We start from the raw sequence: 18,266 nt of genomic DNA on the forward strand, positions 1-18,266 counted from the left end.
TACACTTTTGTGCAATTTGATAGCGGAGCTGTCATGCTTATGCTGTTATAGCTAGACGACAACAGACGTGATCGCGATTGAATTCCGCTCACGTGGCCACACACGCGCCAACTCAACGGCATGCCTCTTATCTTAGTTTAGAATGAAAAGTGTAAGTTATTTTAGGCTTACGCTCGTAATAAGATGTGTGCTACCTGGGATTTAAAGGATAAATGTTGCACTAACAACGAGTTAAAATATTATCAAAAGACGAAATAAGCGGAATGGTAAATCAAACTGAAGTATTAATACAATATTGATGTAGCTCCATTCGCATCATTTCAGTTGGTTTTATAATTTTAAACTAATCAAATGAAAAACCGTTCAGTTAAAATTTATAAAAGATGAAAGGTTTGTTTGAGGTTCTTAAATGAAAGGATTATTTTATTATTAAAATAATTTTCTTTCAGTTTTAGTTATATTAAAAACATTGTAATATGGAATGAAATAAGTTATAATTAAATTTACATTTTAAAACAGAGCTACATAGGAATTCATAAACAATACAAGGTGTCCTAAAACGACAGCCACTAACTCTGCGCAGCTAGATTCCTCGTCGGGAGTACATAAAAACTCTAAAAAAGCGTTCCTGTACGATCCATAGTTTGCCGAGAAAAATACAAGAAACAACGTATGACTTTTACTGCCGGTGCAAGAAAAAACCACTTGATTGGACACATCAACTACAGTATTTTCATATCTTTCCAGACGATAACGTTTAAAACGTCATTGCACTTATTTGTTAATATACGTAATGTACGTTAAGGCTGCTGATGTGTTCAATAAAGTGCTTTATCTTGCACGGGCAGTGACGTCATACTTTGTTTTTCGTATTTTTTCTCAAAAACTATGGATCGTACAGAAACGCTTCGTTGGATAGTTTTTATGTATTCCCAACGAGGAATCTAGCTGTGCAGAGTTTATGCGGTCGTTTTGGGTCACCCTGTATAAAAAAGACGTGTATGAAATCAAATTTCGAAAAGAAGAATATATTAGTAAAACAAGTGATAACCAAATAAATCTGTGTCCCAAACCTTTCCAGAAAAATATTGCCTAATAAGAAATTTAATAAATTTTCCTGTGCTTCAAAATTTCATTTCAGATAAACAAACCATTAAAGATCTCTCCGCATTATAAAAGCTTTTGGGGAAAAAACTTTTGAAACTCTGTTGTCAAAATGTAGAGATATTTTTAGCAAGACATTTTTATAATCCGGCTCAAAGGTTAAACTCCTTTAGCAAAATATAATCCTGCTTAAAGGTCAAAATCCATTTGTTCTACAAAATATTTGAAAATTTTCTGTGTAAACTATTCTAGCTCTTATTCTAACTCTGTTTCTCTTACTAGCAACTACTTTCTCCTTTAGTGAGAAGTAAATGTTAAGGGGGGAAAAAGGAGAAAACTTCATTCTTTTAAGTTTACTTAACGATCGTACACTTATTAAAGCTTGGAAAAAAGTTTTTGTCAGAAAAAGAATATAAAATGTAAGATTCTCCGTAAGAAGGTATATAGTAACTTCTCATTTTTAATCAGAAGATTTTTTTTATGTTGCCCTGCAATATAAAAACTGTAATAGTCTGAGTACTAACAGGATTGAAAACATTTTTAGTTTTGCTAATTTGGCATATGCTGCTTAGTGAACGTGAGTTTATATAAATACCCTGCTTCCATTTTCGAAAATTATCCGTGCTTTTGAGCATGATATAGCAGGCGGGTTTTCTAACTACAAATAAGAGTAAAGTTACCACACAAATCGCATCTCATATTGATCCGCTTCAAGAATATTACTAGGAGACTGTGGAACCTAATACTGTATTGAGTAAAAAGATTCATATTTAAAAATGAGGAAAAAAACCAGATTGGTATAATTGCAAGATTTTATTCATCTAAAGAAATTCCAATCATAAAATATGCTTCTTTTTCCTTACCTACACTGAAAGTATAATTTCACGCTAGCAGGTTCAGAGGTAAGGAACTTTTAGGTTGGATATTTATATAAAGGACTTTATATAAGGGACATATGATTTTTCTAAAAATTCTCTACCAGGTTTCCTTAAAAGAAAAAAAAGTATGAATAAAGCACGAGTAAAATTTAAAATGGGGAGTTATTTAAAATAATTATTATTTTTATTGAATCATACTTTTTGTTTGATGGGCAGTTTATTTTACAAATATATTTTAAAGAAAAATCACACTAAATTTCCTTTAAAAAAATTTCGATCGTTTTTACTTTTTTTTTCAATACATTGCCTGATCACATAACTGCTATACTTGAGTATTAGGTAAAAAAAAAAAGTACAGTCGACTCCCGCTACAACGCGATTCAACTTACGCGAAATGACTATAACGCGAATTTTCCACGAGTAACGAATTTTAGAGCTGACGCGAGCGAATTCCTCGTCCACAACACGAATTTCTTTAGAAGGAAGTATCGGCTTCGTTACTGACAACTAAATATATATTTTGTGAATGTTATTACATCCCATTAACATCACACTGACCATCGAAAGTTCCCACCTCAAACTCTTCTAGGCATCACGTTTAGTGCATAAAAAAAACCGCTCAGCATTTTTCTTTTTTTTCATTCTAAACATTAAAGTTGATGAAATATAATGGCACCTTAGTAAGCTGTTTTATCTAAATTTTATGAAGGTGGGGGAAAAATCAAGTTTCTGACAATAAAAAAAGGATTAAGATTCTCGATACGCTTGGACAACTACCAAACGTTGACGTAGCAACTCAATAAGTATGAATAAATCATCCATACGTACAGTTAAAAGTCAAAACAAAATGATATCTGTATAAGTTCAGAACTTAGTTTCAATGTTAAAGCTTGCAGAGTCTGAGTAAAGTATATAAAAATGGAAGCTGCTCTCTTGCATTGCGGATTAAGAGATTGGGAAGAGGGGCTTGTTGCCATAAATGGAAACGTTATAAAAGAAAAGGTGAAGCAACCGTATTTTAAAATGTATTTAATAATAAATACCGATCTGATCATGCAGCATAACTCTTCATCTTCATTTTTTAACTCATAAATATTATTACTGTATCTACTGTACAGCACTATTATAGTGCAGCATTTTATTGCTATATACTGTACGTACCGTGTTCTTTTATTTTATCAATCATTCTTTTTGTGCATTTTAACTATTTTATGTTGAACTAGTGGCACCCGCACGGCTTCGCCCGTAATAGAAAAATTAAGGGTCTTTTGGTTCGCCTGTATATTTACAAATAATGTATGGTGAAATTTCTCGCCAATTGACTTGTGCCCATGTTACGGTTCCACGTTATGATAATTTCGTAATTTATGATAGTTTTTTTCTTAAAAGTAGAATAAAAAAAGAACCACATCGAATTTTCAAAAAATCGCTTCGAGGTGCACACCCCCATGCTACATACTAACTTTGTGCCAAATTTCATGAAAATCGGCCGAACGGATTAGGCGCTATGCGCGTCACAGACATCCTACAGATATCCTACAGACATCCTACAGACATCCAGACATCTAGACATCCTCCGGACAGAGAGACTTTCTGCTTTATTATTAGTAAAGAAGATGAAACAGATTTTTTATTTTTTAAATACAGTAAAAGTTGAGTTCTTTATGTAAGAAACTGTAATGTATAGTTGAGGAATGCTTCAAAGCAGTTTGAGGGGTGCTTACAAATGTCTAAAAAATTTGGTATGTTTCTAAAAAAATGTTTATGCATACTTTTTCCACAACGCGAAATTTCGACTTATGCGAGGAGTCTTAGAACGCATCCCTCGCGGGACTCGATTGTATTAGGTAAAAGAAGACCACATTAATCCTCAAAGGGAAAAAATTATGAATAAAGCACGAGTAAAATTCAAAGTGGGGAGTTTTTTTTAAATAATAATTTTTTTTTTATTGAAACAAATTTTTTATTTCATACGTAATTTTTTCAAAAAAAAAAATATTTTAAAGAAAAATCACACTAAATTACCTTTTAGAAACTGTCGATTTTTTTTTTTTTTTACTTTTTTAAAAATACATTGAGCACATAACTGCTGTATTTGAGTATTAGGTTTAAAAAAAATATTAGGTAAAAGAACAACACATTTGTGCAGATTTAACGCTTAAACTACGAACAATTTTATCACTCTTAGAGAAGTTGTACATTTCTCTTTATTTATGTCAATTAATAGAAGAAAGAAAATACGCTTTTGTTAGATATTGAATTATTTGTTGCAAAACGTCTCATTTTCTTACTGTTACTCTTTTCGTTCGAAACTGAGGAGCCACTTAAGTCGTTACGTTGTTTGTCTTCATTAAGCACTGTGCAATCAAAATTACCAACGCCCAATTAATTTTTCTTTAGCTCTCCGAAAAAGAATAAGCATCAAACCTTAATCAAAATTAATTAATATCGGTAATATAGTTAAAATAATAAACGAAGAAATCATTTTGTGTAGGAGAAAGGAATCGTATCAATAACGGTCGTTTTTTACCAATTGAATATTATGTCCTTGATTGCATCTAATTGAAGAGTACTTTTTTGAATAAAAATTTTCCAATTTAAGTTATCAAACTACTGCAATTACTTTTTACATGTACCCCAATTTTGTAGAAAAAACATTGCAGCATCATACACTTTATCTTAATTATCTGCTATTTGATTTTCTTTTCAGGACTGAACATAATGCCTGTTGCTGATAATAGCACTTACGTAAAGAAATCGAAAAAAAGAAAAGAAAAGAAAAAGCATATTTTTTATCCGTCTAGAAATTATTTTTAAGTAAAATAATTTCATGAAACTCATACGTTCATTTTCTTTAAAAACTAACGGCAAGAAATTGAAAAGTTTTGTGTTATGATCAAATTTGAAAATTTAGCTTTCCATTATCTTTTTTTATTAATTTGTGACTTAAAAAGAGTTATTAGTTTTACGTGTGCACTGTAAAAATATATATATATGTCACCTTACTCCATAAAATAGGTGGCAGCTTAGCTGTATCCACTGCTCTGGAGAAACTTACCTGATATAACTGGTGTATAGTTACACCATGGGGACCTTCCACCATTGTGGAAGGTTACACCATGGTAACGTAACTATAGCGTAACGTCTTACGCATTTCTACGTAAGGGTTACACCAGAATTTTCTGTATGCTTACTGAGAAATTGCTTGCAAGGTTACGCATTAGCAAAAATTAAGCTTACATCTGACTTTCTTGAACGGGTACTCATTTTTAATTGTGAGTAGACTTAAATATCAAGTTAACTTTTCAATGGTTAAACTTATCCATATAGATTAAATGATCAAATAATAAATTATTTCTTTGCGTTTTAAATTGAAGGTATAAAAATAAATTAGTAGGTTACAATACTTGAAATTTCGTCATAACACTCTTAAAAAGCATTCTGGAAACCCCTTGATTACAACTCTTGCTTTTAATTATTCGTTAATGAAATATTTATCAAGTTCATGCTTTTTCACAACAAATATAGAACAATTATTTATCTATTTTAATATAGGGAAGATATTTTTATTGCACTAAGATAAGAAATACCCTGAGTGGTGTCCGAACCTACAACATGAATCTCACAGATGAGTCGCACAACAAGAGTTTTTGACGCTCGACCACAAAGGCCGGTTTTCGTTTCGCTAATAAGAGTTTACGGGTCATTCTTCAAAAAGTGTAACTTTTCTGTCACACGGAATTTACAGTAAAAACTTCTAGGAACAATTCATTTAACAATGCTTTTTAATTTCATCAAAAATATATCTATTTAAACCTGGCAACCATTTTTTAATAAAATTTTTTATTTTAGTATATTTTTGGTTCACAACATGTGAATACCTCCGTGGCATGTCACACACCTGGTGTGACTATTTATGTTGCTTAATAACTACAGTCGAGCCCACTTAATGTAATATCGGATAATAGAATATCCCGCTTAATGTAATAAAATTCCAATGTACTACACCGCTGATGTGTGTTATTTTTATCCCGGATAATGGAATATCCCGCTTATTAGAATAATTTTTCCTGTCAAATTGCCTATTCTATTAAGCGGGCTTGACTGTAGTTTAATTAAAAGTATACACTTATTAATTTGTTATTCCTATCACAAGTGTTTCAAATACTAATTGTTTAAGCATATTTATTTTTTTAATATTGTGTTTTCGTTCGTTTTAATAGGACAAGGAGTCATGTTACACGATAATTTTTTATCTCCGTTACCTAAACACAAAATGCCATTCCTCCTTACCACATGGCAAGAATGACATCAAATTTTATTTTTCATGATACAAGGGAGCCCCCTTGTTTATTTTCAGCCATAGTTGAAGTTATGAGATTTTTGTCGAAGAACAAGAAGATTGGTTTTTTCTTTAAAAACTTAGTGTGGTTATTCTGACTTCTCACCTCCGTGAACTTGCATTTCAGGGATGTAAATTAATGTAAAAAAAGAAGTGAACATGTTTTCATACGCTTAACATGTGCAGATTCTAGCAACGAAGAAAAAAAACCCTGAAAATTGTTTTTATTAGGCCTATATTAATGGCGAATTCCTCACCTCCGTGACAGACCTTATCAATGTCATTATTTCTAAGGTGAACATAAATGATGGAGGGGAAATACATCCGTAATAGGCATTCTACCAAAATTATAAATTGGCAGTATATCCTCAAATCTACTAAATACTATTTTTTAACGTACATTTGAAACTACTAATTAAGCCGTTCTTTAACTAAGGGAGCTTAATATTATGTTCCCACTCATCATTAAAATAGCTGGTTGTTTGCACAATTAACAAAATTACTTCTTTGATATAAAATTGACCTCGATTTTTTAAGACTAAAAGATTTTCTTTTTTTTTTTAAATTTTGAACAAGGCATTTTTTAATTTTTTTTAATTTATGAGTAAAATAATTGGAACTTAGCTGGGCCTTTGTTTATGGTTACTTCTAGTAGGTAACACTTTTATGTAAGAGTTTAAAAAAAAGAAAACAAAAGGTTTCGAAATTGAAAAACATTTGCGTTCAAACGTTACGTTTTCTGAATGACCCTTACCTGCTTTGCGCCGATACTAATCTTTATGCATACGCTACACCCATTAATACTGGCAACCTTACACATTTTTTACACTGTGTCTCTGTGTGTGTCAGTAATATCGTAGCTTTTAAACGGATTAAATGATTTTAAATTAGTTTTTTGTTAGTCTGATTGTTTAAAATGACTTAATCGACAGTTCCCTTATTAATGATTCATTTGATTTCTTATTTTTTTTTCTTCCAATTTTTATCATTTCGAAAAAGTTCTTTGTATTAACGATTTTTAAGAATAATTTTCAGATTAACGATTGCAGGTACGCAGTAATAATACGAAAAAGATTTTTTTTTTTAAATTATACGAAAATTAAAATTAATGCTAAAGTATAAGCTAGGTTCAGAAAAAAAAATTGTCATTTACTTTCATAAATGGAATTTAATGTACGGTAAAATACAGTAAATTGACTATCCATCAATTATATTCAATAATTTCGAGTTCCGCTTATTAAAAGGTTACTGTAGTTAATCAGAATAATGTAGAATTAGTGATACTCAACGAGGTATAAGTTACGTCACGTATAAGTTTTTAATGTATTGTAATGCGTAAAATTTCCAAGCATTTTTTGCAATAATAGCGAGAAATTTCGATGATAAAATGTAGGGGAAGATCGCCGTCAATGAACCGGTTCCATGACTAGACCGCGAAGATATTTCCCGTACCAGAGTTTGGGCAGACGCGTAATCAGTTTTAGTACCTTCCTTTGTCTGAAAACAATCTACTTCAGAGTCATCAAATAGCTAAAATCATTTAATCATATTGTCAATCGGTCAGAAAAGCTTTCTACCATTGTCTTACTAATTATTGAGATTTTCCTTTAGTTGTAACATGCTTTGAAAATCACTGATCAATTAAACGTGAACTTCGACTTAAAATAGTGCCTTTTCAAGGATTCCCCATACTTCATGTTTCATCATGATTCATCACAGCAGTAACACCAATAAGAATATTCAAAATGACGCAGTTGCTATCATTGAACCACTAGGTGTTTCCACGAATGAACCACCTGACAAAGTGGTTCATTCATGGAAAATCCCAAATATTGTTGTAACTTCAGCTGAATTACTTTTGAAAATTGCTCAATTGTTTTAAAATAAATATGACAATGAAAAAAATAATCTCAGTAATTCATGAAAATTCTTATACTTAATTATGATATCAAGGCAATTTTTTTCATAAAATTAATTAAAAATTTAAATAATAGTAAAACAGTTTCAAATACTTTTGCTGTTCAAAAAAAAAAATCCAAAGTTAGTAAAATATGGCCAGTGGACAAGTAAGAGTACGTAACGTGCTACAATAACTTATAGAAATGGTGGTATGGGCCTTAGCGAAGTCTGCCTACGCTATCGAGTCCTGAAACCAACTTTAAACAGTTGCATGGAAAATAAAACCGGTTTGTTGTTACTTTAGTCACGTATTAAAATTTAGGAGATAAGTCTTCCGAAATAGGAATATAATTAGTGAATCATATTTTGAAACTAGAGCAGAAGTGTTTGGAATTACTTCCAAAAAATTGGCGGAATTGGCCTTTCAAGAGGCTGAGAAAAATAACATGTCCCACAGATTTAATTAAGACAAAAAGTCGTTTAGTACTATATTCTCTGGTAGTTTGAGACTTAAGTTTCTGGTTTCAGTAATAAAATGCTCTAAAATGTTCTCTGACATTTTAGAGAGCAAGCTCAAACTTTCTTTGAACGAAAAATTTCAAAATCTATTCAACAAAATTCTCAACAGTTCAAAATAGGTTGAAAAGGTTTTAGCTAAGAACAGTGTTGCACAGGTTGTGAAAATATAAGGGGTGAACCAGATGTGATGACAACAGCTTTGTGTTGTGTGAGTGCTGGGGGTTTTCTTTTCATGTTCCTCTCATCCAAAAATAAAACATTTTAGAAAATAAATCTATTTTTCTACCACTTATTGTTATTTGCAGTGTTTATTGATCACTTGTTAAAAATATTTGTAAATTACCGTTGATTTTTTAATTTGAGAATGTGGTCCATCGATGGAAACTCGATGGTCCATCCATAGCAACCGGTAGCCATGAATGGACCACTAGCTAAAATATTTATTTTTAATTTCCATTCTTTATTGTGTATATTTATCATGAAAGTGAACATTATTTTCAAAACAGAAATATACTGCGAAATTGTTCCTATAATTAACGTGGAATTAGTTGAATTTCCTTTCTAAAAAAACTGAAAACTGTTATGTGGTTCATAGACGGAAACCTTCCCCTATATGTTATACATAAGTAGTAGCACATAACGTCGGCTGAGTACTATAACTAGGTAACAGCAAATTTTGAAAGAAAGTGTATTTCACTTTTGTTGAAAATTTTGTTTGAAAAAAGACATGAATACTTCTAATTAAATACAATTTAAAAATGATTTTCTTACAGCTAAATCAAGTCTTCCGATTCCCCAAAAATCATTAAAAAAATATTAACTTTCTGAGATTTCCCTCGAAGCAAGGAGAAAACGAGCTGATGTGTGCCTCACATGACTTCCTTTTACTCCATTTTAATGTCATTTTCCCATTATTGGCAATTTTAATGTGATTCAATAGTTTAATCTCTAAATATTAAAAACGATGGCCAAATTAAAACCAGATAAAAAAAAATCGCCAAATTTTCCGCCAAGTTGGCGACAAAACTTGGCGACCAAAAGACTGGCGATATATCGCCAAGTGTCCGCCAAATTGTAACACCACTTAAGTTTGCATTGATATTAACAATGATTTCCCCCCAAAAAGGTGCAAAAGACCCCCTTAGAAACATCCGAAAGCAACCAAAAGGGGAGGTGCACAACTAGACCCCACTACGAGTCTATGTACCAAATTTCAACTTTCTAGGATATACCATTTTTGAGTTATGCGAGATACATACGCACATACGCACATACGCACATACACACATACGCACATACATACAGACGTCACGAGAAAAGTCGTTGTAATTACCTCGGTGATGGTCAAAATGGATATTTCGCGTGTCTATACATTCTTAGGCACTTTTCCGCATGTGGTCGAATCGAAAAAAAAACTCAACATTCATTTGGGGGTGAGCAAAATGGAAATTAAGGGCGATTTTTGAGTGAAAATTTTTTCGCGAATACAATACTTCCTTTTTTGTAAAAGGAAGTAAAAAAATGAATTGCTGGTTTCCTACTTGCAGTAGTCAACTCACAATATAACGACTGATTCCGTAATGTGTATGTTTAATAACAGTTAAATCAAGTCTTCACATTCTCCAAAAATCGTAAAAATATTAATTTGCTGGGTTTTCCTCAAAGCAGGATGACAAAAAACAGAATTGTTGTTACCCTATTTGCAGTAGTAATTTTGCAGTAGTAATAATGACTGATTCTGTAATCTGTGTAGCTAGAAGATCCCATATGGTTCTTATAAATATTATTCGCATTCCTTTAGCAAATCAGTATCGTAATTCAGAAAATCATTGTAATTAGTCGAAACAAATGATATTTAACATCATAAATACACTTACTGATTGAGCCCGAAGTCATGTTTAATAGTTAGGGATTTCAATGCTCTGAAGCATAATTCCTCGTCATTAGTCTAATATTGGTTTAGTGATACGAAACTGGGGTTGAATTTACACGAGTTGTACGATATCGCATTTTGCCAAACTTCAATCTATTGTATTTTGCAATATTGTAGAGCTTTCATTGTACTGATTGATGTACATATTTCTCATAAAAGAAACAAAAGGGTAGTGCTTTAAATACTGCATCAGGTTCTGCGATGATTTGCGATTGGATCCAATGTCATATCTTATCCAGTATTTCTTTAGTAACTCAGCATCTTAAGTTAGCAAATATTTATTATTATTCTTAAAAAATAACACTTGTCATATATATTTTGCGGTTATGATTCGTAACTCTGTCCAAACAATAGATCAGCAAAAACTTATTATCATTCTTATTAAATGGCATCTGTAATGCATATTTCACCGTTATGAACCGTAACTCCATCCAAAGAGTAGAGTATTAATTTAAAAGCCATGCAACAGAACTGTAATTTACAGCAGTAGTAAGCTATTTCATGTTGCGAATCATCAATATGAATTGCTTTTTGCAAAATTTTCAATCTATTGTATTTTGTAATATTGTAGAGCATTTACTGTGCTGATTGTTTTACATTTTTCTGATAAAAAAACAAAGGGGTATGCTTTAAATATTGTATCAGATTGCAAAAGTTTCTGTGATGATTTGCTAGATGATACTATATAATACCTAATACAGTATTTTTTCATTAACTCAGCATCTTAAGTCAGCAAACATTTACTACCCTTCTTAATAAATGACATTTGTCATAAATATGAACCGTAGCTCTATCCAGTCACCACCAGATCTGTAATTTACAGGATTAGTAAGTTATCGCATGTTGTAAATCTTCAATATATGCGAGAAGTAGTGAACAAGTTAGAAGCATTAATGCTAATGATAGCTGTGACATTTCGCTAGTAAAAACTAAAAGGATATTGCTTTAAATATTACACACAATGACGACAAATTCAGGAACAAGTATCTAGAGGATCCTACATAATGTCGATTAATCCAGTAATAAATACGCTCATTCAAATTATGCTCATCGCTGAGGAAAATTTAATGAACCCGCTTGTCACCACTAATGCAAGACACATAACCGCTCCCATTCATTGCAATCATAAGTTCAGCAGCAGCCATTTGTAAAATCAATATGGAGAATCGGGAAGAGGAAGCTGCTTAGTATGCTAGAGGAGCGTTGGGCTGCAGCCGTATCCATCTAAAATTTAAACATCGCCCACTATTCAAATTATCACCTTCATTAAAATTATTATGTATGACGAAGAGACGGATCAATCAACGTGGCTGGGTATTAAGTGGGGAAAAATTGAAATAGAAGATTAAATATTTCTTCGGAAGCATTATTTTTAAGTAAAAGTGATTTCACAAAAGTTGTTTAGATTTGATTACAACTTTGATATTAAAAAAAAATATCGTGCTTTATTTTGAATAAATGTTTTCTCTTTATTTGAAAGTGCATTTTCCTACAGGTTTAGAAATTTTATAGCACTTTATTAATCTTACGTGTTGTGTGTGTGTGTGTTCTTAATAGTGGGTTGTAGATCATCTAAGTATAAAGGACACAGTGCCATCGCCTATAACATTTTTAAAGGAAGACATATTCTTGGCCGATTGCCGAATTTCGTGAAGAACAAGGTAATATTTAAAACACAAGATGGAATAAAAACTACGCACTTTCATCAGTGGTTAGAATCCTAATCAGCGCAAAGGAATGGATATTTTAAGAAGCTTTTTTACTTACATTTAACTGACTGAACAAAAGTTCATGGCAATGCAGAAATATGTTTCTGTGAACTCACTGAACTTAGGCGTCTATGCATTTTTCTTCGTAATTTTACGACGTTAAATGCTAAAATCTCTGTGGAAGACTAAGCTGCAACATTTGGGATGCGCATTGGTGAGGATGAATGTACGCAACACAAAATTCTACAGATCTTTCCAGTGGCGTAGCGAAGGAGAATAGAAAGGTGCAATCACAGAACCAGCAAAATTCAGGATTTGAGTTGAATTTTTGGAGTTTCAGTTCTACAGTGGGGGGGGGGGAGTCCCCGACTCCTATCTTTTCCCCTAACGTTATGTCATCAAACTACTATTGCGTATTTAGAAAATAATTTTACTAAGTGATAATAATTTTGAGACTTTCCCCCAGACATTCTTCGAAAGCCATCAAAACTAACCTACAACTGAGGCAGTGAGAAGCAAAGGGATGTAAGGGGCAAATAAATTAAAAATTTGGAGATAATCAGAACAAATGATATTTGAACCTCTCCTCTGTCTTGGAGCAAGAGATAGTACTAGTAACGCTGGCTGGTTCTCTTATACAGAATGATCTAGAAAAACTTTTCAATGAATGCCTACCTAGGACCGTATCTTTAAACACATTTTACTCAAAACTTGTTCACTTTCATCCCTTTGCTTCTCACTGCCTCAATTATGTTTTTAGGGCTTGAATTCCAATATGCTTTCCCAGAAGCCTCTTCTCCATCAAAACGTCAATAAATCCAGTCTAAAATCGTGTTTTTAAATCTTGAATGTTGAAAAAAAAAAAAAACTAACAGAGTCCCCACATCTCCTCATCGTCTAAAATGATCTAAATTTGCATTAGGTTAAAACTCCATACCCAAAATTTTCGAGCGGATTGACTTATCAACGCGCAACACCATTTCGAAAAACAAATTCTAAGCAACAATAAAAAATGTTTACTTTATCCCGAATTCACTTAGTTATATAAACAATAACGAAATAAGTACCAAAAATATTCTCGGACGATTTTAATATCTGACAGTCAAGTATAGTAAGAGCGACTGTATGAGAAGTGCGGGAAATACTAAATTCTCGGTTTGCGAATCTTTTGTATAGTTAAGTACATGAAAATTAAATCCCGTTGAAAAAATATGTAATTAGGATCCAAGAAATTTAAAAGAATATTTTCTTTGTACAAACCGAATAGAAGTAAAAAATCATTCAAATTCGCAATGGTGAATATGAACCCTTTTCAAAAATCACAATAACAAAACCAGAATCTTTTAGAACACGTGTACGAAATTTGTACATTTTGGTCATATTTTAAACGTTTTATATACATCCTTCTTCTTCGTTTAAGATCATTTATTTTTCTTTAAATACTATTAAACCTTTGACTGCAGCCGCCAATTAATTCGTTTTTTCTCTTTTTTGTGTGTGAGTGAATTTTATGGATATTGTCTTTGAGACGACAACACATTTGTTAGTTTTTTATAAAAAAAAAAAACTCTTAAGAAGAAAGTAAAACACATCACTTTATATTTCTTTCATTACAACCTAAAAAGTCAAATCGTAAGTTTATAACAAGCACCAGTAGTGACCAGTGCTTAATAGTTGGAGGACGTTAAATATGCTCGTGGTCACAAAGTTCACCGTATGAAACGATACATTTGGGGATGCTGGACCAGGGATTTCTCGACTTCTGGTCTGGATCAAAAAATCAGAGTTATCTTCAGGGCCCCATCCAACTGGTTAAACAACAAGTAGTGGTAGATACGGGGGACCCTGGAGTGAAAATTGAAACGTGCTTAATAGTGCTTTAGTAGTGGCCACTTCAAGATTTAGAATTGAAAAAATAGGATTCCTAGTTTGATGCACTTTTGAATCCACTGGGAGACTTAGAATCCTATTTTCTCAAATGTAAGCCTTGAAGTGGCTACTACTGAAGCACTGGCTGTTACTGGTTTGTATACCTTACTCTTTCTTTGACGTGTCGCGAAGAATTTCTTCAAGTAAAAAGTTTCCTCACCTTCTCCAGAGAAAGAATTGCCCCGATAGGAATCGAGGCAGACAAGTGGTGTTCTGGGGTATCCGAGAAACACAATGTGCAGCGCTAGGAAGAATGAAGTCAGGAAGGCAAGAAGGCAAATGCTGTACAAGCGGCCCTTGGAGAGGTGGCACCCGCGCTTCAGAGGCGATTCTTTGTGGATGAGACCCCAAGTGTGCACTGCCAAACAGTACGGTGGACAAGGCACCTCTTTCTTTAAGGTCATGCTTTTCTCTACCCACCTGCAAAGAACAAAGAAGGAATAAATGTTTGGAATTCTCATGTTTCCCCAAGATACAAGATATAGCTACTACTAAAACTTTGTAGAATGCCAGTGCAAAAATTGAAAAATGTATCGGACACACCAGTTTTGGAGTAACCAGAAACAAATACAAATGCAAATGTGACGACCAGAAACAGGCCCTTGACCCAGCTAGGCTGGTTCTAGTCAAGTTATTAGTCGCCAATGAAGATCAATGGCCCTCTTAAAGCTATCCACACCCTTGCTCATTACCACCTCTTCCGGTAAGCTGTTCCAAGTGCCCATAACCCTACTAAAGTAGTAGTTTTTCCTTAGTTCCAGGTTAGCCTGAGATTTGAATAGCTTAAAACAATGACCCCTCGTCCTGCTTTCAGTGCAAAAATTTAATCCATTAACATCATTCAAACCTTTTCGTCAAAGCGGTATTTTTTGGGAGGGGGGAGGGGCAGCAGTCACAGGAATGGAGTTTATGCCCCTGAAGTACACACTGTCAAAAATGAAACGCTCAATTTTGACGATTCGGCAATCCTCGAGCACTATTTCGGTATTTTCGACGATCCTTTCGTCACCAAATCACGTGGTATTTGACGAAACCAGAAATCTCAAATTTTTCACGGAATTATTTCGTCCCGATTTCGTCACATTGCAGTGCATTCTGATAGTTTTTGTTTAAATCTTGTACTTGCTCGTTAAATTATCTTACCTCAATTATTCTAAAGGATTCATAAAAAAGGTTAGTATTTATTGAAATTTGTATGTGCAATGTGCCTTCTTTTATGTATTGTTACATTTTTGCTTAGTGTTGTGTTTACAGTTGTATTTAAAACACATTAAAATTGAAAACGAACGGTTCGATTAGGTTTAGAATTCTGTGTGTGTTAACTTTGAGTCACCTCCACGTTAGGCTTAGCTAGCGTTATTTTTTTCATTTGTAAAAGAAAATGTTGGTTCGTTGACATTTGTTTCCAAAAGCGTACTTCCTTTATTTCGTTAAAAAAATTACAAACATGACTAAAGAGTTTGTACGAATTTAAACTTACAAAAAAAAAAAAAAAACCTCCACCGTTGCTTAACTAACACAGATGATAAATACAGCGCTTTTATAAAAGGCATAGAACTTTGAAGCTTTTAATTTCAACATGGAATATATTACATGGTTATATGTTTTCATTCTTCTTCATGAATTTTACAAAAATAATTCTGTTAAACGAAGTGTATTTTTTAGTTTAATAGTTCAAATTTGTTTCATTCTGCATTTTTATTTTCTTAAACAAATATTATATACTAATCCCCAATATGCTTACCAGCTTACCCCACGTTGTTTATATAATCTCTTTCCCTGCGGCAGATGTTTCTAGCAATAAGTGCTTATGTTCATTATTTGTGCAGCCTTTTTTTTTTTTACTTGCATAAAACATGGAAGTAAAGTAAATATCAATTTGATAAAATCATTTTAAGATAGAGAAAATATTAATTTCCATAAATAACTCTATCTTTGTGCTTGATATTTCAGCAGAATATTTTCAATATTTTTCAATTTTTCCGCAAATTAAAATAAGTTATTGAAGTGAAGTTTTAATGTTTAACCTCGATTTAAAAAGAAAAAAAGAAAAGATAGTATAGCATGTTTGAAAATTGTAATAACAATAATAAGCATTTTTTGTTGTTTATTTTCCCACTTCATGCACTAAATTCATAAGTTTTTCTATGTCAATTTGTGTTACATGATTTGTCATAATTATGAATTTTTCCATTATACATAGTTTTTACAGCTAAAAAAATGCAGCATTAATTTTATTGCCATATTTGCCGCCTCAAGATATTGTCAACAAAAAGTGAGAAATCCCGGTCTACATTAAATCAGACTAAAAAGCATTTTATAGATGAACTTCCAATAAATCCAAATCTTTTAGTTGGAGTTGTGATTTTGCTGGATATAAAGTAAAATGTCTGAAAATTTAACCGAACTTCAATTCAAAAATAGAAAGGATAATGAAAATATATGAAAAATTAAAAGGATAATGAAAATATATGATAAGCTTTATATATGTAACAAGCTTTGCTCACCACACTAGTCCCTATTTTCATTATATAATTTTGAAAAAAAATCCATTGATATCAGTCAATTAGTTCTCAAGACACAAACAAACAAGAAAATGCACTTTGTTATTGGGTTTCCCCTATCATTGGCAGCTCTTCTCCCTTGGCGTTTTTTATTTACTGCGTGAAAAACTGCATAATATTTTAAAAATCAAATATGCTTAGTTAAAAGGTGATACTCCCTTCGTCTCCGTCCCAAACTAGTAAGTAGAGCTACGTTTGAATACTTTTGTACTAGTGATTAATTCTGATGATTTTATGATTTTGTTCGAATTTTTTTTAAAGATTTCAAGGTACTATACTATCAATTAACAACCTTACTTGGCAAGCATTCCCTCTTAAAATCATTACCAGCTGAGTTAAAAAAATCCGAAGTACACACGCCCTTAAGCTACGCCCCATTTTGTAAGTACTCTACCCCCAGTACAGCAGAAAAATCAGTTTTTTTTCTACTAAATCCCTATCCATCAGCTAGAAGGTAGCTTTATGTAATTACTAGTTAACTTATGAAATGGAGCGTGGCTTCGAGTGTTGGAGCCCTGGGTTTTTGACTCTAATATGATAGTGGTTTAAGGAGGTAAAGCTCGGTAAGTAAATGTTTATTGATAACATAGTACAATAAAATCTCTGAAAAAAGTGCAAATAAAATCATAATCACTAGTTTCAGTACTACTTAATCCATAAGTACTTTATTGGAACTAATTTGGGTAGGGGGGAGAGTACTTCAGAAAACATTCGTGAAGAAAGCGGAACACGAAAATAGGAAAAAAAAAACGGTGTATTTTGGCTATCGGTTAAAATAAAAAATAAATTTAAAAAAAATCACAGATCAACAATTTTCGCACTTTTGATTTTTTATAGCTCAAAAAAATGAAAATTCACGACTTGATGTGCTAAAGAATTAACTCATTTAATGGCTAAATAATGCTGATTCTCGATAAATTGAAGAAACTCTAATTCTAGAATGTTATTCAAAAATTAATTTCAGAAACTAACTGAGAGTCTAGTTGCCTAAATAAAAATTTTGTTCATCCGCTGTAAAAATAACTCATTCTTGCAATCTGCTTGAAAAAAAGCTGTCAGCATTGAAATCATCATATATTTTGAAAAATATGAAAATTAAATCAGATGCTTTTCAAAGTCACAAGCGAATCGTAGCTTTTTAACTTAAGAAAAAAAAAACTCAGATTTTGAAAGAAATCGTGAAAACATGTTTTATTTCAAACTGCTGAATTTAATCGTAAAACTTTCCTCGAAATAGAAAAAAGATCCATGTGCATGAGGGCATACACCCATGGACTTAAACCTTTACTTATTATGTATATATTCTCTTTTTAAAACTTTTTTAGGATGGATCGGAGATAATCGGAACAAGGACAGACGAAGACTTTCATAATTATAACAATATTCTAA

The 18,266-nt window shown here is 32.3% G+C and overlaps 1 protein-coding gene across 1 annotated transcript in view; it reads right to left on the minus strand.

Annotated features, from left to right (window-relative positions):
• LOC129231075 (heparan sulfate glucosamine 3-O-sulfotransferase 1-like) overlaps positions 1–14,717 on the minus strand; it is a 33,117-nt gene extending 18,400 nt beyond the window's left edge. The window contains exon 1 of the mRNA XM_054865321.1: positions 14,474–14,717. Coding sequence (XP_054721296.1) covers positions 14,474–14,717 — 244 coding nt within the window. The remainder of the gene's footprint in view (positions 1–14,473) is intronic.
• Between the last annotated feature and the right edge of the window lie 3,549 nt (positions 14,718–18,266).

This window comes from Uloborus diversus, chromosome 10 (assembly GCF_026930045.1).
Source record: "Uloborus diversus isolate 005 chromosome 10, Udiv.v.3.1, whole genome shotgun sequence".
NCBI classification, from domain to species: Eukaryota; Metazoa; Arthropoda; class Arachnida; order Araneae; family Uloboridae; genus Uloborus; species Uloborus diversus.